General features: G+C 47.1%; 1 protein-coding gene across 5 annotated transcripts in view; it reads right to left on the reverse strand.

Moving 5' to 3' along the window:
* The window catches only part of LOC141094189 (uncharacterized), a 402263-nt gene that overhangs the window by 14442 nt on the left and 363265 nt on the right, over nt 1-24556 (reverse strand). For all 5 annotated transcript variants that reach the window (XM_073579948.1, XM_073579947.1, XM_073579950.1 and 2 more), the window contains exons 6-10: nt 22183-22332; nt 21874-22053; nt 21669-21792; nt 21498-21595; nt 21209-21299 (exon numbers count right to left, since the gene is read on the reverse strand). In XM_073579948.1, coding sequence (XP_073436049.1) covers nt 21209-21299; nt 21498-21595; nt 21669-21792; nt 21874-22053; nt 22183-22332 — 643 coding nt within the window. The remainder of the gene's footprint in view (nt 1-21208; nt 21300-21497; nt 21596-21668; nt 21793-21873; nt 22054-22182; nt 22333-24556) is intronic.

Genomic DNA, 24556 nt, shown 5'->3' on the forward strand with positions numbered 1-24556 from the left:
CGAATGGCAACGAAGCCAGGGAACTCAGAGAAGCACCTGGTCAACGCCATCAGGCAAAATGTGCAGGGACAGAATCTCACGATGAGAGGGTGAGATAGAGAGCCCGAGTGGGACTGTCTGGTGGGTCACCTGAGAAGGTAAAGTCGCACCATTAACCACCCTGATGGTCAGAGGTTGGGCAGTAACACCAGTGGGATAGCGTGTTTCTGGGCGAAGGTCGAGGACATAAAGTTCCGCTCTGCCCCGGAATCCACGATAACCTCTACCTCCTAGGTGGAGTCCCTGCTATCTAGGGTGCCCTGGAATACCGGTTTGGGAGAAAAGGGTTTCATATTGGTCTGACCACCACCTATGGCCACAGGACGTGGTCATCTTTTCAACCGCAGAGGACAAGTGCTAGCCGAGTGACCAAACTGCCGGCACTGGTAACAATGTGCGGAGCTTCGTGCCGGAGATGGCTTGGGGTCGGCGCGAGACACATCCATGGGTTCGGAGGGTGCAAGCTCCTGAGCGGGAGCTCTTAGCGGCTCAGAGAAGGTGGGAGCCAAATTAACCATTTGTCTGGATTGCGCAGGTTCCAGCCCACGCTCCGTAAACTGTAGATCAATGCAGGTGGAGACGGCAATCAGTTCCTCCAGACTTGTGGGGACCTCTCTGGTTGCTAGAGCATCTTTGACATGCCCTGCTAACCCTCTCCAAAACCCCAGGATGACTGCTTTATCAGGCCACTCTAATTTGGAAGCCAATGTCCGAAATCGCATGGCATAATGGCTGACAGAAAGAGACCCCTGTGCTAAGGCCAATAGTTGGAGAGAGGTGTCGTGCGTGATCCGTGGTCCCATAAATACCTGCTTCAGTGCCGTGAGGAACTGAGCAGCACCCTGAACCACGGGATCACCATGCTCCCACAATGGCGTAGCACACTCTAATGCCCTGCCAGATAAAAGAGACACAATAAACCCCACCTTAGCCCCGCTCTGTAAGGAACCGTGCAGCCAGTAACTCAAGCTGGATTGAGCACTGACTCACGAATCCCCTACAGGTGGCGCTGTCACCCGAAAACTTGTCGGGGAGTGGGAGGCGAGATATTGTCGGCATGGGCGCGAGTGCGGGCACGCTTGAGACAGCATCAGCGACTGCCTGGGCAGCGACTGCCATAGCATTCGCAGCTGAGGTGACGCTCTCGTTAGCCGCCAACCTGCTCTCCAGCTGCCGAATGTACCGCTGCAGCAGGTCCGCCATTACTAGCCAGACTAGCGTTAGTATAATGTTAGGGACGGCGGAATGCACTAAATATAAATAATAGGAAGTGCATTCGCCACCCGGTGTCCACCGTGCGGTAGATGTAATAACCGCTGCTGAGTAATAGCGGACACGGTATATGGCGATATACTGCGTGCAGGTTTAACGTCACCCGAGAAGTGCAGAGTGGACTCTGTTGAACTCACAGGGTTGCTACAGTGCAAATAAGGCATAAACGCCGAGCCTGCTGGCTTCACAGGGCTCGGCAGACTTGCACTCACGATATGTGGTCACAGGACACGTCCCCAGACAGAGGTCAGTGTCCGTCCTGACCTACCGTGAGTGCAGCGTCGCTACCGCGGACGCCGGTAAGTGCTGCAGGTGCAGCGCGACAGTAACTACCGCCGCTGTACGACAGTGCCGTGAGGCGATACACCGTCGGACGCTAGTGTAGCGGTGTAGTACGGACTGTGGCGTATGACTTGCCACTGGCTGGCGCTGACTATAACTAACACCCTAACCACATTCGTAATAACCAAGGGAAGGGGGTTTCAAATGAGTCAATCACCAGAATCATACATCCGTCACCAATCACACCTAGCGAGTATAGTCTATACTAGCGCATGGCCGAGCCGCCATGTGAGCTTTTTATAGCCATGCACATCCGGGACCTTCCAGCCCTCTGAGAAGGGCCAATCAGATCAGAGGAAGGACCTGAGCACGTGACCCCCGATCTCCACTGGGAGATCGTCTCGCGGGCATGCCCAGTAGTGCGGTGAGAGGATTTAGCCTCTGGAGTGGTTCCCTGCACAGCAGATTGCGACACCATTGCTAGACCAGAGGTAGCAGCAACATCCAGACCCAGAGAGCTGGTCTGGGCAGGGTGCCTGGATCGCCGAGATTGCTATGCAGGTCCCTGAGTGGCCAGAAAGGAATGGGAGACCGCTGGATGTGTGGCTCTCGATTCCTGCTGTGCAGCTGCCGGAATCTGACGCCTAACACTGACTCATCAGAACCGGACCATATTATTAAGCCATCATCTATATATCTCATATAACAATACAGAGACGATTGGAATGGATTCAGTTCTGTATAGATAGAGTTGTCCTTCCACCAATTCATGAAGATGAGAGCAATAGAGGGGGAAAATTTCACTCCCATACAGCAGCCCTGCTGTTGTAGAAAGAACCTGTCGGAAAATTTGAAATAATTATTTTTCACCAAAAACCAAGTAGCATCCAATATGAAATCTTGCCGGCTCTTACTATAGTTGGAATATTTTTCCATATAAATGCGACTCACACAGAGCCAAAGTGTGTGGAATCGCAGAATATAATGCATTTACATCACAGGTAAGCCAGCTATTATTGGCCGTCCATTCCAAAGCATTCATGATATTTAATACATGTTTAGAATCCTGAACAAAGCTAGGGGAGCATCGCGTCAAAGGGTGAAGTCTTTCATCAATCCATTCGCATAAGTGTTCAGGCAAAGAGTTCCGACAGGAGAATACATCCGAGATAAAGGATGCTGTACTCACAGAGAGGGGTTTTTGATGGAGCGCGCTGTTATTGACCGCAGATTTAAAAACCGTGGCTATTCAACTAATGTGCTAGAAAAGGCAAAGATTAAGGCTGATGGTAGAAGTAGGGCAGAATATTTACAGCAGAAAAAACTGCATGAAAAAATCTGCCTAATTTACCCTTTACAACCACATATAGCGATAATTTTTACCAAGTAATTGATGTGATTTAAAAAATCCCTTCCTGTGTTACATGCTGATGACCGCTTGAAAAAGCTGCTAGAAAAAGGAGTACATTTTGTATCCAGGAGAGGTACTACTATCGGCAACGTGATATCTCCTTCTGACCACACAGCAAGACAGAAGGTCAAAGCAAAACACAACTGGTTATCTGTGTCTGGGTCACACAAGTGCGGTAAACGCCAGAGCGGCTTATGTCGGTATATGGATACTTCACATGAAATCAGAGCCACGGCTGCTCCATATACACAGAAGATCCGCACGTTTATCAATGGCAGCACAACCTATGTGGTTTATGTTATCACGTGCACACAGCGCAATCTTCAATATGTGGGATGCTCCACGCGACCTCTCAGGGCGAGAATTGCGGAACATATATATGAGGCTACAAATGTCAGGACAGGAAGTTTATCAGGAGATTCTTATCATTTTTCATCTGTCCATAAAGGTTGTTTTTCATGTTCGTGCATTAGAGGAAGTTCTTTCCAGTGATCAAGGCGGTGATAGAGACAAAGCATTGCATTTCAAAGAAGCGCAATTTATTTTTAAGTTTAATTGCAGAGTCCCTTCTAGATTGAATAAGAGAACGGATATTATGTATTATTATTGGATTCATGTTTGCACACTCATAGAATCGTAGAGTTGGAAGGGACCTCCTGGGCCATCTGGTCCAACCCCCTGCTCAAAGCAGGATTCGCTAAATCATCCCAGTCAGATGTCTGTCCAGCCTCTCTTTGAAGACTTCCATTGAAGGAGAACTCACCACCTCTCGTGGCAGCTTGTTCCACTCATTGATCACTCTGTCAAAAAGTTTTTTCTATTATCTAATCTGTGTCTCCTCCCATTCAGTTTCATCCCATTGCTTCTAGTCTTTCCTTGTGCAAATGAGAATAAAGTTGATCCTTCTACAATGTGACAGCCCTTTAGATATTTGTAGACAGCTATTAAGTCTCCTCTCAGTCTTCTCTTTTGCAAACTAAACATTCCCAAATCCTGCAACCTTTCCTCATAAGACAGGGTTTGCAGACCGGTCACCATTCTGGTCGCTCTTTTCTGAACTTGCTCCAGTTTGTTGATGTCTTTTTTAAAATGTGGTGTCCAAAACGGGACACAATATTCCAGATGAGGTCTGACCAAAGAGGAGTAGAGGGCAATAATGACTTCACGTGATCTAGACTGTATGCTTCTGTTAATACATCCTAGAATTGCATTTGCCTTTTTTGCTGCTGCATCACACTGTTGACTCATATTCAGTCTGTGATCTATTAGTATACCCAAGTCTTTTTCACATGTGCTGTTGCTTAGCCCTATTCCTCCCATTCTGTATATGCTTTTTTCATTTTTATTGCCCAGATGTAGTACTTTGCATTTTTCCCTGTTAAAAACCATTCTGTTAGTTGCTGCCCACTGCTCCAGTTTATTTATATCTTTTTGAATCATCTCTCTCTCTTCTCTAGTATTAGCTATCCCTCCTAGCTTTGTGTCATCAGCAAATTTAATCAGTTTACCCTCAATTCCTTCATCTAAATCGTTGATAAAGATGTTGAACAATACAGGGCCCAGGACAGAGCCCTGTGGTACCCCACTTGAGACATTCTTCCAACTGGATGTGCAGCCATTTACGACCACTCTTTGGGTTCGATCACTAAGCCAGTTAAGAATCCACCTAACAGTTGCCTTGTCCATTCCATACTTAGTCCTTTTTTCAATAAGGATTGTATGAGATACTTTGTCAAATGCTTTGCTGAAGTCAAGATATACTATATCTACAGCATTTCCTTGATCCACCCAATCAGTGATTCCGTCATAGAAGGAAATTAAGTTAGTCTGACATGACTTATTAGTTACAAACCCATGCTGACTCTGTTTAATCACTTCATTCTTATCCAGGTACTGACATACATGTTGTTTAATAATTTGTTCAAAGATCTTTCCTGGTATAGAAGTCAGACTCACCGGTCTAAAGTTGCCTGGGTCCACCTTCTTCCCCTTTTTGAAGATAGGAACAACATTTGCTCTTCTCCCGTCTTCTGGGACTTCTCCTGTTCTCCAAGAATTTTCAAAGATTATGGAGAGGGGTTCAAAAATTTCTTCTGCTATCTCCTTCAGTACTCTGGGGTGTAATTCATCTGGACCTGGAGACTTGAATTCATTTAGGTTAGCTAAGTGTTTCCTCACTATCTTTCTGTTTATAGATATCCTGGATTCTTCTATTCCCTTAATAGGACAGTGAAGAACAGTTGATGTTACATTTCCTTTTTGAGAGAAAACAGATGCAAAATAGGAATTTAAAAGTTCAGCCTTCTCAACATCCTGGCTTACCACTTCATCATTTTCATCCTGTAAAAATCCTATAGCATCTCTGACTTTTCTTTTACTTTTGACATATCCCCAAAATCCTTTATTATTGCTTTTGACATCTCTTGCAATCCTCAATTCATTGTCAGCTTTAGATAATCTGATTTGTGCCCTGCAGGTTCTGCAGACAGCATTATATTCTTCTTTAGATATGCCTCCCTCTTTCCATTTTATAAACATTTTTTTCTTCCTCTTTAGCATGTGCTTAAGTTCTGTGTTCATCCATCCTGGTTTCCTTAAATGCTTCCTATTCTTCGCTCTTTTCGGAATTGTTAACAATTGTGCTTTGAGAATTTCATTTTTCAAGATTTCCCATCCTTCCTGGATGACATTATAAACGTGTTTTGTTTTTTTTTCTCTGTGTCATTAGTATAATTGTCTTATTTGCATGATTAATTGCTCACTTCATTTCCTTCCTCCTTTTCTATTTTACTCTGCTTTTTGTACTGATCACATACATGCCTATGACTAAGAACATTTTTGTTTGAAACATGTAATTCCCTGGATTTACAATTTTAACAGTATGTTTTAAAGGCATTGCAATAAAGATGAAGTTTTAACGTCTATTCAACAATCTGATTTGGAGGTTTGTTGCTGGAACTTTTTTGTTTGAGTACAAATACCACCGCAGCATGACCGGACACCATATTACCACCACATGGTGACCAATAATACCACATACAAGAGACAAATACAGCCACACCATGGCCAGACCACATAATACCACCACAGTAATGGAATAATAGCACATACAAGGGACAAATACAGCCACACCATGCCCAGACCACATATTACCACCACATGGTGACTGAATACTACAATACTGATCATTAATAAAAAATCATAATACTATCACCATAAGTGCCATTATACAAAGGAGATCTGTACTTAGTATGCAGTGTCTGTGTACAGGTAAACCAGTGATCACCAGTGACATTATATACAGGAGCTCTGTATATAGTGTCAATGTACAGGTAATTGTCATGATCCAGGTTGGATCTGACAGATTAAATGCACAAAGTAACCTTTTTTTTTCCTTTGGCTATGTGCCAAAGGTGGTTTTGCCCCCCGGTGGCCATTAGGGTCATTGCACTGTGGTGGTTTCAGTTGTAGTTTTCCCCCGGTGGCCATTAGGGTCATTGCTCTCTGTTTACCTTAGTTTGTGCACGTGATTATGTAACAGGTGTGATTGCTCTATAAAAGAGTGTCAGGTGTGTCAATCACTGTTGGTGATAGTTCCTCAGTTGCAAGCAAGCCTGGGTGAAGGATGGAGCTGAACGAGAGTCCCGGGCAGCCCAGTCTGAGTCTGGCTTAGTGGAGTGGCAGCTATGGTGTAGAGCTGTACTCAGGATGCTGGACTCCGTTGCTGGAAAGCTGAACTCATATGCTGAACTGTTTCTGGACAGCTGCACGCAGGTGGTGGACTCTGTTTGCTCCAAGGCTGCACTATGGTGTTGGATCCGGTCGGAGGAAAAGATGCACGCAGGTGGTGGGCTCTGTTGCTGGGAGCGTAAGCAACAGAGCAAAGCTAAGTGGTGTTCCCCTGTTTTGTCACTTCTCCTTATGTGTGTTTAGTGCAGTGGTGGGATTAGTTTCCGCACCGACCATTTCCCTAGTGAGGGTCTAGGTGCAGGGCGAGTCAGGGTTTTTAGGTTCCTGATCGGCGCCCGGTGCGGAACCGGCCTAGGGAACGTTAGGAATGTAGAGACACTGACTCAGGGGAGTGCAGGAGGTCTCCACTTCCCCGTTCCCTATTGCAGGGCCCCCGTTGTTATTGTTACCCAGATTTTCCCCTTTATTGTTTAAATTCGCCTTACTGGAGGCGGGGTTTCCAGATATACGTGTATTACCGAAATTCGCCAGTTGGAGGCGGTGTATCCAGGGTCACGCGTGTCATTTAAATCCACCCTGCTGGAGGCGGTGTGTCCAGCCACGCATGACCATGACAGTAATGCAGTGATCACCGGTGACATTATAACACAGGACCTCTGTATATAGTGTATAGTGTCAGTGTACAGGTAACACACTGACTCACCAGTGACTTCTCTAGGTGAAGTCGTTCATCTTTGCTTTTCATCTTTCATCCAGCACAGACCGCCATTACGTCATCCAGCCAGGGCTCGTCTCTGCAGGAAATTACACAGTTATCTAAAGCTCCACTTGCATAACACATTACTTAATTTTTTCCCAACTTCTACACTACACCAGATGAAGAAAAAAGGCGACAGTGTCACTCTGCACAGTAACAGGACCTCCCCCCATTTAAAACAGTATCCTCAAAAAAATAAAATAAATACATTACTACAGTAATAGTATCCCTTAATTAGCCCCTATGGTAATAATATCCCCCATCCTGGCCCCCGTGTGTCTCATTCCTGGCTCCAGCCATATGTTCTCTCAGCCTGCCCTCATGAATATCCATTCTGCCCCATATGATCTCCCGATCCTGCCCCTTCTGTCTACATTGTATCCATCCTGCCCCATGATCCTGCGCCATGTTTCTCCCATCCTGCCCCCTCCTGTGTCTCACTGTCACATTCTGCCCCCACCTGTGTTTCACTGTCATTTTCTGCCCCGTGTCTCACATTCTGCCCCCGTGTCTCAAATTCTGCCCCATGTCTTATATTCTGCCCCAGCCCATGTCAAGCATTCTGCCCCATGTCCATTCTGCACCTTGTCTCACATTCTGCCCCATGCCATTCTGCTCATGTCTCACATTCTGCCCCAGCCCCCATGTCTATTCTGGCCGTGTCTCACACTCTGCCCCAGCCCCTATGTCCATTCTGCCCTCATGTCTCACATTCTGCCCCCGGGTTGCCGGCGTCGCTTTAAAAAAAAAAAAAAAAAACCACCAAGGTTACTTACCGGTAGCCGGTTTTTCCTGGAGCCCATGACGGCACACATGAGAGAGGGGATCCACCCAGTCAGGACAGGAACCCTACTGAAGATAAAAGGGCGGTACCTCTCCCTCGCTTCAGTTGGTTTACAGAGCATGAGAGGCCCCCCGGGTTAGTTCACATGGTAAAGCTATCACCACATTATATCTAACTAAAAAAACACCCAAACTATAGTGCACACCAAAGGAGTGAAAAGTGGGGGGGAATATACAGGTGCCGTCATGGGCTCCGGAAAAACAGGATACCGGTAAGTAACCTTGGTGTTTTCCCGTCTCCCATGACGGCACACATGAGAGACTTTTGTAGAATAAGACACCTTAGGGAGGGACCACCGCTTGCAGCACCCTTCTACCAAAGGTTAGGTCAGTAGAGAAAGACAGATCAAGTCAGTAGTGCTTAAAAAAGGTGGAAGGTGAGGACCAAGTAGCGGCTTTACAAATTTGTTCAATTGATACCTCAGCCTTCTCTGCCCAGGAGGTAGCCACGGCTCTGGTGGAGTGAACCTTGATGCCTTCTGGAACCGGAGCGCCACTTGCGGAGTAGGATAACAATGGCCTCCCTGATCCATCTGGCAATCGTACTCTTAGCTACCCCATGCCCTTTTCTACTACCCTGAAAGGCTACAAAAAGGGACTGATCTTTCCTCCACTGACTAGTTACTGACATATATTGTACTATGGCTCTTCTTACATCTAATGTATGGAACTTTTGCTCCCCAGGGTTTCTAGGATTGCGACAGAACGATGGCAAGGAAATCTCCTGAGTCCTATGAGACTTTTGGACTACCTTGGGGAGATAGGCCAGGTCTGGTCTTAGAACCACTCGGTCATCCAAGATCTGTGTATATGGAGGACATATAGACAGAGCTTGAAGGTCGCTGACTCTTCGGGCTGATGTTAAGGCTACCAGTAAGACAGTTTTAAGTGTAAGTAGCTTTGGTGACAGTTCTAGTAGTGGTTCAAAGGGGTCTTTGGTTAAGGCCTCTAAGACTAGGTTGAGGTCCCAGGGTGGTATCTTTGGGATAATGACCGGCCTTGACCTGCCACAGGACTTTATGAATTGGGACACCCACCTATTGGCTGCTATGTTGCAGTTATATAGGGCCCCCAAAGCTGAGACTTGGACTTTGAGTGTGTTAGTGGCTAACCCCAGTTGTAGCCCCGACTGTAAGAACTCTAGGATAGGTCCTACTGGCACTACATCCCCCAAGGGTTCCCCCAGGAAGTCTAGGAACTTTTTCCACATTCTACCGTAGATTTGGGATGTTATAGGTTTCCTACTTTTCAACAGGGTGGAGACTAACCCTGGAGAGAATCCCTGGCGACTCAGTAGCGCCCTCTCAAATTCCAGGCTGCTAGATGGAAGCCCTTCACCTGAGAGTGGACCACTGGTCCCTGGGAGAGCAGGTCTGGAATCTCCGGTAGTATCCATAGATCTGTCACTGACATGAGCCTCAGAAGGGAGAACCAAGGCCTTCTCGGCCAAAATGAAGCTATAAGAATTATTCTCGCTCGATCCTCCCTGATTTTCCTGACCACCACTGGGATCATTGTTATCGGGGGAAATGCATAGGCCAGGATGAACTTCCAGGGTATTTGTTGAGCATCTACTGCGAAGGGGTTTTCCCTTGGGTTTAGTGAGCAGAACTTCCTGACCTTCCGGTTGTGTGCGGTAGCGAACAGGTCTATTTCTGGTTTGCCCCAGGCCTGAACTATTTGTTGGAAGACTTGGGGGTTTTGGGACCATTCCCCTTGTCTCAGATGCCTGCGACTCAGGAAGTCTGCCTGTATATTTTCTGCCCCCTTTATGTGCAGTGCTGTGATGGATAACAGATGTTGTTCTTCTAGCTGGAAGAGTAGATCTAATATTTGCATGAGGCCCCGAGATCTCGTTCCCCCCTGGTGATTGATGTAGGCTACTACTGCCTGATTGTCCATCATGACCCGGGTGTGGCAGCCCTGAAGTAAGGGAAGGAAATGTTTCACGGCTTTCTCCACTGCCCATAGTTCTTTTACATTTGAACCGTGATCCCTTTCTAGCGAGGACCAGGTCCCCTGTATTGAGTGGGATCTCAGGTGTGCTCCCCATCCTGTGGCACTCACATCTGTTGTAATGATGTCCTCGACTGGGTTTTGCCACGGGACACCGGCTGTTGATTCTTTTCTACAGTCCACCAGAGCAGGGAATCTCTTACAGCCACTGAGAGACATAGTTTGCCTTCTAAATGCCCTTTTAATTGTTTCTGTGCTGACAGAATTTCCCACTGTAGTTGCCTTAAGTGGTACTGCACCTATGCTACTGCGGGTATGCATGATGTCAGTGAGCCTAAAAGGGACATTGCGTTCCTCAGTGTCATATTTGGCCTTTGTATTGCTGTGCGAGCTAGGCCTCTTATTTTGGTCACTTTGCTCTCTGGTAGGAGGCAGCGTTGTTGCTCGGAGTCCAATATCAACCCTAGGAAGGATTGCTCTTTTACTGGGGTTATCCTTGACTTGGGGATGTTTACTATCCATCCTAGTCCTACTAGAATTGCTATCACTTGCTTCACTTGATGTGTGCAGTGGGACTCCGACCTCCCTATTACCAGAAAGTCGTCTAGGTATGGGACAATCACTATGTCCCTGGAACGCAGAAAAGACATTACTTTGGCCATCACTTTGGTGAATACTCTGGGGGCTGTAGACAGTCCAAATGGAAGGGCTGCGTACTGGTAGTGTTTCACCTGCCCCTGGACATAGAGCGCTACTCTCAAATATTTTTGATACTCCCGATGAATTGGGATGTGATAGTAGGCATCTTTTAAGTCTATCACTGCCATGAGGCAATGCTGGAACAGGATCTTTGTGGCCGTGTTGATTGAGTCTCCTCAGGTTGACAATGGTTCTCCAAGAGCCGTCTGGTTTTTGTATTAAGAAGAGGGGGGAGTAGAACCCCCTTCCTTCTTCTTGCACTGGGACTTCCTGTAGGACTTGTTTTTTCACTAGTCCCAAGACTTCCGTCTCCAGGGCCAGCTGTTGCTCTTGGGCTTTCCTTCTGGGTGTCATCATGAAGGTATGCCTGGGCGGACGGATGAATTTTATTTTTAAGCCGTCCTTGATTATATTTAAGACCCATGTACTGGGGGAGATATTTGCCCAGGCGGAAAGGAAGAGAGAAAGCCTTCCGCCTACCTCCGACCCAATGTCATTGGGGAGATTTTTTGGAGGAAGTGGAGGGCCCTTTAAACATATAGCCTGATCCTCTTCTTTCTTTAAAGTCCCAGCTTTTTCTATCTCCCGGGGGACGACCCCTGTTAAATCTCCTCCTCCGAAAGGGCTGCTTTTTAGGTTCTCCCGGAAATCGGGGAAAGCTTTTCTTCCTATCCCCCGCATGTTCCAAAATCTCTTCTAGTTTTTTGCCGAAGAGGAATTGGCCATCGCATGGAATGGAACATAACCTATGCTTTGATGGTAAATCTCCGGGACACTCTTTAAGCCACAGGGCTCGTCTTGCCGCATTTGACAGGTTTGCTGCTCTAGCTGTCAATCTTGCGGAGTCTGCAGAGGAATCTGCTAGGAAAGCCGCTGCTCCGTGCACCAGTGTCAAATTAGACAGAATTTCGTCCCTAGGAACTCTATCCTTGATCTGGTCCTCTATTTGTTGCAGCCAGACCATGAGGGCACGAGCGGTACAGGTACCAGCTATCGCTGGTTTCAATCCACCTGCTGAAGCTTCCCAGATATGCTTTAGGAAACAGTCTGCTTTTTTGTCAAGCGGGTCTATCAACACGCCAGAGTCCTCTAATGGTAGGGATACCTTTTTTTTGAGGATCTGGCTATAGCCCCATCAATTTTTGGGACTTTTTCCCAGGCTTCTGAATCCTTCTGCTCAAAAGGGTACCTCCTCTTTGATGTGGAAGGTAAGCCCCCTGACCTCTACGGTTTTTTCCATTCCCTGTCAATTAGTGCTTTTATTTTATCATTTACAGGGAAGGTACGTTTTCGTTTTTCCTCCAGTCCTCCAAACCTTACATCCTCTAATGATTTGGGAGCTTTTTCCTCTTTAAGGCCCATTGTAGCCCTAATCGCTCTGACCAGTTTTTCCACATCCTCTGTTGGGAAACATGGACGGCCGCCTATATCGCTGTCCGAGGAGGATTCTGAGGACTGAGTAGAGGAAGAGGAGGTGGAGGGGTCAAGGATCTATCCCGCCCCTTCTGCCTTGGCGAGGCCTCTGAATCGGAGCTTCTTCTATGATTTCTTTTATCTTTCTTTTTAAGGGCTGCCCTTAGGGAACCTTTCACCTCCTGTTGAATTAACTGTTTAAGGCTAGTCACCAAATCAGGGGGTCTCCTCCTGTATAGTTTTATTTATACAGTCAACGCAGAGGTCTTTCTGCCACTGATCTGCCAGCGGGTGTTTACATAGGGCGCATTCTCTATTTTTGGTTTTGCTGCTGGCCTTCCTCGATCCCGGAGGCTCCTCAGATGCACTCGTGACGTTTCTCCTGGACGTCTCAGAGTCATGCCGATTGCGTTTATGACTGCCGCTCCCACCACTCGAGCAACTGCTCCTGGTATGTTGGCGGCTCGGCCTGGCATCTGGCGAGAGGTCTTGCTGCTGACGCTGCTAGTCTTGCCCCACTTCCATCATGAAGCCTTGGGCATGAGTGCGTCTTCTGTGGTCATCCCCCTTTTGTAAGGGGGATCCACTGCACTCCCCGCTTCCTCCAGTTACCCCACAGCCCCTCCCCCCCCTGCCATGCCGCCGGGATCTCCTTTCGCCGGCCGGCGTTATTTGCTATGGGCGCCGCCATCTTGAGTTGCCGGCGCCGCCTCCCGACGTCACGCAGGCACGCCCCCTCCCAACGTGCCCTGTGTGTGACGTCATGGGAGCGCGACCCGGAGGTGGCCGTTCCCTGACGCTGGCTGCTCCTGCATGCGGCAGAGGGGGAGAGGGCGGCGCGGCAGCCACGGCAGAGCCCCAGGACCCTAGGCCGTGCTGCTTCTGCGCCCGCTCGGACGCTGAGCCCCCGGGGGACCCGCGGATGGCGCTTCCCTCCCCCGACGCATGGCGCCCAGGACCCTGCCTGTTCTTCCACGCTGGCACGAGAGAGGGGCAGGTACGTGTTCCTTCAGTACACGGGTCCCTGTCAGGACCGGAAACTCAACTGAAGCGAGGGAGAGGTACCGCCCTTTTATCTTCAGTAGGGTTCCTGTCCTGACTGGGCGGATCCCCTCTCTCATGTGTGCCGTCATGGGAGACGGGAAAAACACGTTCTCCTTACCTGGCCACGCTCCTGCAGCAAAGCTCCCTCCACGCAGCTGAAGTGCGCACTCGGCGGCGAACGACAGTGACGTCAGACGCCGGCGACGTGTACGCTGCGCGTGACGTCAGCTGCCAGCCTCCTATTGGCTGTTAACTATTGACGTGCGGGCCCGGGCGTCAATAGCGTTGAACTGCCACTAGAGCCCGGTTTAGCCTGCCGGTAGGGCCCAGTGAGCAAATGAGACGGGGCCCGATGCAAGCTCCCTTTGCCACCAGGCCCCATACGCCAGTCAAGGCAGTAATGCCCTGATGTCGTCCCTGTCTGCAAACTATTCCAGCAAGATCTGCAGTCAAATAGCTAAATGGCGCTCCTTCCCTTCTGAACACCGCCATGTGCCCAGACAGTAGTGTACAATCGTATATAGGGTATTGTGCAAAGTTGGAAAATAATTTGTAGGATCCATTTGTTTTCTACTATCCTTTGTGAATAATTCCAAAGTTATCACCACATAAAGTGACACACATCTGATTTTAAAAATGGGGCCTGATTAGGAACACAAAACTGGCTGCAGAAAGAGGATAAGTCAGAGTATTTTTGACACTAACTACTGTAGTCGAAAACTGAGTATAGACAATATCATCTACTGAAATGATCAAACTCAACAGTCTTCATCAGTAATAAATGAGTAACTAGTGGTGAGACCTCTCTGGGGTAATTAGCGTATCGTCTCGGTGATTTCACAATCTAAACTATCGTAAGGGCCAATATTTTCTGTCAGATGAGTTTCAAGAAGAAATATTGGGCATTTAAAGAGAGCTGTGTATAATAGTGCAGAGCTGAGATGTCTTAAAGTGAACCTGTCAGCAGGATTGTGCACAGTAACCTACAGACACTGTCAGGTCGGCGCCGTTATACTGATTACAATGATACCTGGTGATGAAATCCATCTTGTGGTTATTGTTTAATCTGCATTTGTAGTTATCAGTTAATGAGATTCTCATGCTTCGGGGCGGGGCTGTGGGCGGGGCTTTATGTGGTGCTCTGATTACATATGCATCTGTATTGGCTTATGACAGGTCAGTGATCCCTCAGTGACCTGCCCCCCATTTTTACATAATGCATATAATAGCATTGATATTATTGCTGATCATGACTACACTCCCTGACAGAAGTTATGTCGCTTATCCATGTTATGTAAATAAAAGCTTATAACCTGACGTTAAATTCATCCATTGGTTGTATAAATTATTCTTTTGAAAGCTGAAACCCTCCGAAATGTGGTTTAGGTTAAGAAAATAAATTGGCATCAATGCAGAAATATTGATCATTTAATGGACACAGAATGGTCAGATTTTGGCAAGATAAAAGTTGTTACATGCTCTTTTAATGAGTCCACGACAGCACCCACTGGAAGTATCGGATCCGCCCCACTTGGAACAGGAAACTCTACAGGAAAGATAAAAGGGGGCGGACCGCCTTTCCTCCTCAGTTTTGCAATTCAGAGTACCAGGAGGACCGCCAAGGATTAGGCAATGTCTTTGCATTTCTAAACTTTACTTATTCATTTTTAGGAGATATACTTTATTTTCGATATCTTTAGCAGGGAGGGAAGTGAGCGGGTGCTGTCGTGGACTCATTAAAAGAGCATTACCGGTAAGTAATCCAGCTTTATACTCTTCGCCACGACAGCACCCACTGGAGAGATTCCAGAGACCATCACCTGGGTGGGACCACCGTGCCAAGGACAGTCCTGCGAAAGCTTAGGTCAGAAGTCGATGAAAGGTCAAGTCTATAGTGATTATAGAAGGTAGAAGGTGTTGACCAAATTGCTGCCTTACATATGGTTTCAATCTCCCCTCTCGGCCCAGGAGGTCGCCATTGCTCAAGTGGAATGTGCTCTGATGCCTTCCAGAGGATCTTCATTTTTTGCGGAGTAGGCTAAGTGAATAGCATCCCTGATCTATCGGGAAATGGTGCTCTTCGTGACTCCGTACCCTTTATTACAGACCTGAAAAGATATGAATAGAGCCCTACACTGCCTCCAGCTCCTGGACCTCTCAATATACTTTAGGACAGTTCTTCTAACATCCAAAGTGTGGAACTTCCGCTCTTCTGGAGTGGAGGGATCTTTAAAGAAGGTTGGAAGAAGTATCTCTTGAGATCTATGGTATTTTGTTCATACCTTAGGCAGGTATGAGGGGTCTGGTTTTAATATCAACCTATCTTGGTATACCTGAAAAAAGGGTGGATCTATGGATAGGGCCTGGATATCACCCACTCTCCTAGCAGATGTCAGTGCTACTAAGAGGGCAGTCTTGAGTGACAAGTATTTGAGGGATATCGTGTCTATTGGCTCAAAGGGTTCTTCCGTCAGGGCGTCTAAGACCAGATTTAAGTCCCATGCAGGGATTGCAGGTATGTGAACTGGAGCTATCCGTTCGCAAGCTGTAATAAATCGTGAAATCCACTTATTTCCTGCTATATTATGGCCGTACAGTGCCCCTAATGCGGATACCTGGACTTTCAGTGTGTTTACTGCCAGGCCCAAGTCCTTCCCGCTCTGTAGAAATTCTAAGATAGGAACTATCGGGACTTCTGTGGTATGAGGTGCTGTATGAAACTGCAGGAATTTTTTCCATATCCTTGTATAAATCTGGGTAGTGGACTGCTTCCTGCTCTGTAGGAGCGTAGCAATTAGTGCCTTTCAAATTCCACGCCGTCAAGTGTAAGGCCTGGATCACACTTCCGTTTTTTAAAATCCGCCTAAATCCGTTGTTTTCCGTTAAAAACCGGATCCGTAATTTTTTTGGAGGATCCTTTTTTTGTCCCATAGACTTCCATTAGCGGCTACCGCGGATCCGTCAAAAAACCGGATCCGTTTGCGGCAAAACGGAAACGGATCCGTTTTTTTCACATTTTGACGGATGCATGCGGATGCCAAAAAACTGATGTGTGAAACAGGGCTAAGCTGTCCACTTGGGGGTGGAAAAAAGGGCCTTGGGAGAGTAGGTTGGGAATCGAAGGGAGGACCCAAGGATCTGTCACCGACATAATTCGTAGCCATGAGAACCACAGTCTCTTGGGCCAGAATGGTGCTATCAAAATCACTCTCGCCTTGTCCTCTCTGATCTTCCGAATGACCTGTGACAGGAGAATTATCGGAGGGAAGGCATATGCCAGGTTGAACTTCCACGAGGCCTGGAGGGCATCCAGTATGTCTGGGTGATCTGACGGAGACAGGGAACCAAACACCTTTATCTGTCTGTTCTCTTTCGTGGCAAAGAGGTCCACCTGAGGTTGCCCCCATAAAACTACTATGTCCTTGAAGACTCGGCGATTGAGGCACCACTCCCCTTTCCGAAGTGTGTGTCGGCTTAAGAAGTCTGCCTCTTTTTTGTTCTCTCCCCCGATATGAAGAGCCGAGAGGGACAACAAATAACTTTCGGCTAAGTTTAAGATTCTTGCCGAAGAAGACATCAGAGTCTCTGATCGAGTACCTCCCTGTCTGTTTATGTAGGCCACTGTAGTGGTGTTGTCCAACAAGATCCTGACATGTTTCTGTTGGAGCTGTGGAAGAAAATGGTGTAGAGCATAATATATCACCGTCAGCTCTTTTAAGTTAGACGAGTATCCCCATTCATCTCTATTCCACATCCCTTGACAAAAGCTACTCCCCATATGGGCTCCCCAGCCGTGGGGGCTAGCATCGGTGGTTAGGATACAAGATGGTACTATAACCCATGGGACTTCTGAGGATAGATGGTTATCATCTAGCCACCATTCTAGAGAAGTCAAGACCTCCTGTGATAAGGTTATCTTGCTCTAGAGGTGACCACCATGTCGCCTGTCCTCTTGGAGGATCTGATGCTGAAGTGTGCGGATATGATAATGGGCCCACCGGACTGCCGGGGCACAAGAATTTAGCGACCCCAATAGCGACATTGCCCCTCTCAGAGACATGCGTGGTCTACTTATGGCTGCCTCCACTTTCTCTTTTGTGAGTGTAACCTTTACCTGAGGAAGTAGACATCTTTGGGTTGTGGAGTCTAACTGGAACCCTAAGAACATCTGAAGGGAATGCGGAACGAGTCTGGACTTCTGTACATTGATGATCCAGCCTAGATCCTGCAAAGATGAGATCGAGTCAGCCACATGCCTGGTACACTGGGTGACCGAGTTCCCGATAATTAGGAAGTCATATAGGTAAGGTACGATTAGAGTGTCTTTTTGACGAAGATAGGCCATCACCTCTGCCATCACCTTGGTGAAGATTCTTGGCGCTGTAGAGAGGCCGAAGGCATGGCTGTATACTGAAAATGACGGATCTTGCCTTCGATTATCACTGCGACCCTTAGGTATTTTTGGTATCTATCATGAATAGGAAGATGATAGTAAGCATCCTTCAAGTCAATCCCCACCATTACACAGTTTGGAAAGAGAAGCTTTATGGTGGATCTGATTGATTCCATCTTAAACTTATAGTTTTTTATAAACGTATTAAGCTTCCTTAAATTTATAATTGTCCTAAGCGTACCATCTGGTTTGGAAATTAAAAATAAAGGAGAGTAGAATCCTCTACCTTCCTGTCCCTCTGGGACCTCTACTAAAACCCCCTTGGATAGTAGGCTCCGAATTTCTTCTTCGAGGGCCTTTTGTTGAACTATAGAGTTAAGGCGGGTTATGATAAAGAAACCATAAGGGACTTGAAGGAATTCTATTTTCATTCCCTCTCTAATTATACTTAGGATCCATGGGCTCGAAGTTATTTGTTCCCATTTTGAATAAAAAAATTTTTAATCAACCCCCTACTGGTGGGTCTAATTTTTTAATATTTATTTTCCTTTCGGAATGTTGAACCCCTGAACATGCTACCCTTTTGCTTTTCCTCCTTCACGGGCCATCTATTTGATCTATCCGCTTGTCTCCTTCTTCCAAACGGTCGCCTTTTAAAGGTTCTCCTATAGAAAGGGATAGAAGAATCAGGGAAGGCCTTCTTCCTTTCTTTTGCTTTGGCGAGTATGTCGTCTAGGGCTTTCCCAAAGAGAAACTCACCCTCGCACGGGGTTGCGCAAATCTTAGATTTTGGTTGTGCGTCCCCCTTCCAGCTCTTCATCCACAGTGCCCGCCCTGGCATTGTTTACAAGAGCCGCCGATCTCGCTGCCAGCCGCAGAGTGTCTGCCGATGCATCGGCCATGAAGGCTGCTGCCCCTCTGATTAATGGAATGGCGGCCCGTAGTTTTTCTCTAGACACCTTCTGCTCGATTTGTTGAGCCAGTTGGTCCAACCATACGAGCATAGATCTGGCGGTGCATGTGCTGGCTACAAAATTCCCATGGTAGACTCCCAAGACCTTTTCAATGATGACTCCGCCTTACGGTCTAGCGGGTCTGCCAATAAACCTGCGTCCTCTACCGGAATAGTAGACTGTTTCGAGGTAGAGGCTACAACGGCATCAACTTTTGGTACTTTGGTCCATTTTAATAGCTCGTCATCGCTAAATGGATATTTCCTCTTTGAGGCCGATGGGAGAAAACTTCTTTGATCATGTTTTTCCCACTCTCTCTTTATTAGGGCCTTAACTGCCTGTATTACTGAACGCTCTCCTTTTCTTTTCCGCCAACGCTGCAAACATTATTTCTTGTGCGGTTTGGGCGCCCCTTGCTTCCTCACACCCCATAGTGTTCCTCACAGATTTGACCAGGTTATCCACACTATCCAGGGGAAAACATGACCGTCCCTCCATGTCTGATGATGATGACGAGGATGTGAGTGAGGAATCGGAGATTAACCCCCTGTTCTTCCTCTGACTCTGAGCTGAGGGTCACCTGTCTTTTGCTCCTAGTCTCTGAGGGAGTACTGGCACGGGTGATAGCCTGTATTTCCTCCCTAATTATGGCTCGAATGTCCTTTGATGACACTGCCGACCCTTGCCTAGTCTCTCTGGAGCACTGTTTACAGAGCTTTTTGGGGTAGGAGTCAGGGAGAGGTTCAGCGCATAGAGCGCATTCTTTATGCTTAGATTTTTCTTTTTTCTTCGCCTGGAGAGGGGAGACATGGCGAAAGGAGGGGGGGAGGGGGAGAGGTCAGCTTAGTAGGCAGAGTATATACATTGCACACTCACCCAGTGAAGCCTTATATTACCGGATCAGATGGCTGAGATCCCGTCCTAGGTCTTGACTATCCCACCTCGCTCCTGCGAGCGGTGTCTGTCCTGTTGGTGCGGTCCCTGGAGGAGCTGCCCCCCGCAGAGTCTCCTGCAGGGGCATGCGCTTCTGTTGGGGACGACATGGTTCCTGCCGCTCAGCTGCGGCACTTGTTTAAATAGATTGCCTTTTTTTTTCCTGCTCCCGGAAGTCGCTCCTCCTCCCCGGGCGCATATGCGCCGTCGCGCTCCTCAGCCATCCTGCCCCGGAAGTTCACTCATTACTTCCGGGGCTCAGGAGCCTCTGCGCCGGCTACCGCGCCACCGCTTCTGTATGCGGCCCGCGCCTCTCCCCACACCACCGCTGCTCTCTTTTTTTCTTCGCGCCACTGGCGCACTTACCGCTCCCAGCAGCGGCGGCTCCTGCGCGTTTGGTGCCACCTGGTGCGCTCCTAGGTGAGACCGGGAGGCCCTCCCCGGACATCACCTTCCATCCATCAGACGAGGGGGGAGCCGTCTAACGGAGTCTCCCCCGACGCTGCCTCCGGACCGCAGCCCCTGCCGTTCCCGCGGAGACCGCACAGGCGGCGTGCATATGGCCCAGGTATGTTTCCTGAAGGATATCCTGAGGTTCCCCTGGGAACAGGAAACCAAAACTGAGGAGGAAAGGCGGACTGCCCCCTTTTATCTTTCCTGTAGGGTTTCCTGTTCCAAGTGGGGCGGATCCGATACCTCCAGTGGGTGCTGTCGTGGCGAAGAGTAAAAATAATATTGCTAATATTTTTCTTCAAGTGATTTTCTAACTTGTCAGTATATTCTACGTACGCTCTCATTTGGCTTTGTAGTTTACAGACCTGGGCAGGTAACGGTCAGCGTCTTCTATTCCCAGGGGGTAGATGGATCCTCCAGGTTCTAAGTTCTATAGAAAAGGGCTTTCAATGCCCAAAGTCATTTGAACAGTTTTGGGAGGAGGAGAATATTGTGGTCTAGAGGCAAAATGGTGATCACACGATTGTGATACGGCCGGACCACACCACCGACAAAGCAGCCACAGCCGGTGACTGAGAAGAATCTCAATGCAGGAATGAATGTGTCTCGTGGATTCATGTCTTTTTACATCAGTTAAGGAATTTGTTCCCCAGACCTTGTGGGGGCATCACAACACAGAACCAGACCCCAATCAGAGGAGAATAAAACATTCACACTCCTTATCTATGAACTGTTCCAATATTTATGGCCACAACTGTTTATCACTCTCGCATAATGATAGCTGTGCTTCATCTCACTTGTCTTATCTGTTGAATTATTTCTTTCTGTGTTATGTATAAATACGTGATTCTTCAGATTTTGTATTAGTCTATGCCTGATGAAGAGACCTGAGTAGTCTCAAAAGCCTGCAATTTGTTACCATCTTTTCAGTTAGCCATTAAAAGGAATCAACCGCTGAGAACTCTCAATTCTAAATATATTTGTATCTAGTAACTAACACGGTACAAAGACACATATCTTCCCTGTGAGAAGAATCTGTGACTTCTCTGCATTTAATGGTTACTACTCACCTGGGTAGTCATATATAGGAATCTTCTCTTTACACCGCTCATCACCCCTCACATATGTCTCTGTAGTATTAATATGGGTCAGATCCTCACCCTGAAACAAATATTGTAAAAGTCACAGACAGATGGAGAAGGCACATCTATGATCAGTTCTAATCCTGCCATCTCCACCGCTCTCATTACACAAGTATAAAACATATAATACTGGTGGATAAAACAAGACTGAGCACAAGATCTTCACAGCCGTCTACACATCATAGGGGAGATCTCATGGCACCTTCTCTCCATCTACCTGATGATCCTGAGGAGCATAGGGATCTTCTTGTTTACAGTCCTGTGGAAGAAGAGGACGGGGACATCTCTCTGGTGTTGTCATCTTACTGGATAGAACTGGAGGAAACACATACAGGGACTGAATTCATTCTTTACATACAGGCCGTGTGTATTTAGTCCTGTCTATTACCTGGTGATGTGAGGGGCTGGGGAACCTCCATCATGACGTCCTTGTACAGATCTTTGTGTACTTCTAAATACTCCCACTCCTCCATGGAGAAATAGACAGCGACATCCTGACACCTTATAGGAACCTGACACATACAATGATACCATCATCCCCCGATCCCTTCATAGTGTTACTGTATAATGTCCAGCATTCCCAGCAGTGTCACCTCTCCAGTCAGCAGCTCAATCATCTTGTAGGTGAGTTCTAGGATCTTCTGGTCATTGATGTCCTCATGTATCAGGGGGTGAGGTGGAGGCCCCGTGATTGGGCTCAGGGGTCTTCCCCATCCCTCAGACACAGGGTCCTGACAGCGCTCACTAGGGGTCTTCTTCACTACCGTGTAATCCTGGTTATGGAGAGACACATTAATAAATCTCACTACAGACATTTCCAGAGTCCTCACCTCTCCAGTTCTGTCCGACTGTTATTCCCATAGATAAGAATGATGTAATGTGACGTCATCAGGATCTCTCACCTCTCCAGTAAGCCGGAAGAGGATCTCTAGGGTGAGGGGTAATATCCTCTCCGCCATCTTGCCTTCGTCCATATCCATCTTTGATGGGTAAATCAGGAAAATTCTCTTATGTAGAAGATCTTCACTGAGAGGATCCGATATTGTAGAGACCTGAATGAGAAGATGATGAGCCGATGTAACATCATAATACAATTACTGGAGATAATAAGGGAAACATATGAGGAGATTTATTATTTTACAGTATTTAGTTTTCTTCTTTACATCTACTAATAAAACCTATATAGCGCTGGAGTCCTGGGTTCTAATCCCACCAAGGACAACATCTGCAAGGAGTTTGTATGTTCTCCCTGTATTTGCGTGGATTTCCTCCGGGTTCTCCGGTTTCCTCCCACACTCCAAAGACACACTGATAGGGAATTTAGATTGTGAGCCCCATCGGGGACAGTGATGATAATGTGTGCAAACTGTAAAGTGCTGCGGAATGTTAGCGCTATATAAAAATTAAAGATTATTATTATTATTATATTTTAGGCAACAGACAACAAGCAGTTTCTTCCTCGGAGTCGGCAGCTGAATATTTTTCTCATAGACTCATCTTCCATAACGCCAATTCTCGTCTCATTTAGGCTGGTTTCACCTTTGCGGACGGAGTGCTGTACACTTCCCTCGTGAAGCCCCGCCCCCGCCACGCCTCCTCCGGTCAGCTCCACCTACTTATGCATGCGGCCTGCGTACCCCATCTTTAACATTGGGTGCGCAGGCCGTGCCGCATTATGCGGATGCCGCCACATGCGTCGTTTTGACGGTGCGGCGACCCACGTAGAACGCATCATGTTGGAATTTTATGCGGGGGCTGCTTCCGCATAGTGCAGCACGGCCTGCGTACCCAATGTTAAAGATAAGGTACGCAGGGCGCATGCAGAAATCAGCGGAGCTGACCGGAGGAGGCGCGGCAGGGGACGGGGCTTCACGAAGAAGTCCGCAGCCCTCCGTCCGCAAATGTGAAACTAGCCTTACAGACACTGGAATCGGCATTAGCAATACTGCAGGAGATATTCATTACACGTGACATGAGAAATAACTACTGAATGATAAGACATCTTCATCTTCTACTACGGCTCTAGAAACATATTTGGCCAGAGTCCGTCACTGACTCCATCCCCACCGGCCGTCTATACGAAGGTTTCCCGTCTTCCCCGCACTGCAATCTTCTATCACGTTAGATCTCATGTCTGATTCACACACAGAAGTTTGAGGCTTTTAGAAAAGATTTTTTGTTCCCACAAACACCAAGGACAGAAATTATCTGATCCCAAAGTCTCCATGTACAGTGATTTATGGGGTTTATTTCTCGCCTTAGACTTTCCTATATTACAAGAAAAACACCAGAAATAAAGCAGATATAAAAATGTTTCTAAAGAAAATTGGCACCAACAATTCTTGTAAAAAGAAAAAAAAAAAACATGGAAAAAGCAGAAGACATTTTATTTTTTCACACAATAAACAATTGTTTAAAAAAAATTAACCCTTTTGGGCCCCAAAACATAGATGTACACCGCAGGGATGGCACAGGTGCGGCTGCAATAAAAATCCTGGCAGTTTAACCCCCTAACCTCAACTGTGGGTAAAATCCTGGAGGATTTTCTAAGAGATGCTATACTGGAGTATCTGAAGAAGAATAACCTCATGACCCAAATTCAACATGGGTTTACCAGGGACGATTCCTGTCAGACTAATCTGATAAGCTTTTATGAAGAGGCAAGTTCTGGACTGGACCAAGGAAATGCAGTGGACGTGGTGTACATGGACTTTTCAAAAGCTTTTGATACGATGCCACACAAAAGGTTGATACTTAAAATGAGAACAATGGGGATAGGGGAAAATATGTGTAAGTGGGTTAAGAGCTGGCTCAGGTATAGGAAACATAGGGTGGTTTTTAATGGAGCACACTCGGACTGGGTCGCGGTTCGCAGTGGGGTACCACAGGGGTCAGTATTGGGCCCGCTTCTTTTTAACATATTTATTAATGACCTTGTAGGGCGCATAGAGAGTAGAATTTCAATATTTGCTGATGACGCTAAACTCTAAATAACACAGTTATCTAGAGCTCCACTTGCAGAACACATTACTTAATTTTTTTCCCAACTTCTACACTGCACCAGATGAAGAAAAAAGGCAACATAGTGTCACTCTGCACAGTAACAGGACCTCCTCCCATTTAAAACAATATCCTCAAAAAAATAAAATAAATACATTACTCTAGTAATAGTATCCCTTAATTAGCCCCTGTGGTAATAATATCCCCCATCCTGGCCCCCGTGTGTCTCATTCCTGGCTCCAGCCATATGTTCGCTCATCCTGACCTCATGAGTAT

This window comes from Dendrobates tinctorius, unplaced genomic scaffold, assembly GCF_039654945.1.
Source record: "Dendrobates tinctorius isolate UK_male_01 unplaced genomic scaffold, ASM3965494v1 ptg000063l, whole genome shotgun sequence".
NCBI classification, from domain to species: Eukaryota; Metazoa; Chordata; class Amphibia; order Anura; family Dendrobatidae; genus Dendrobates; species Dendrobates tinctorius.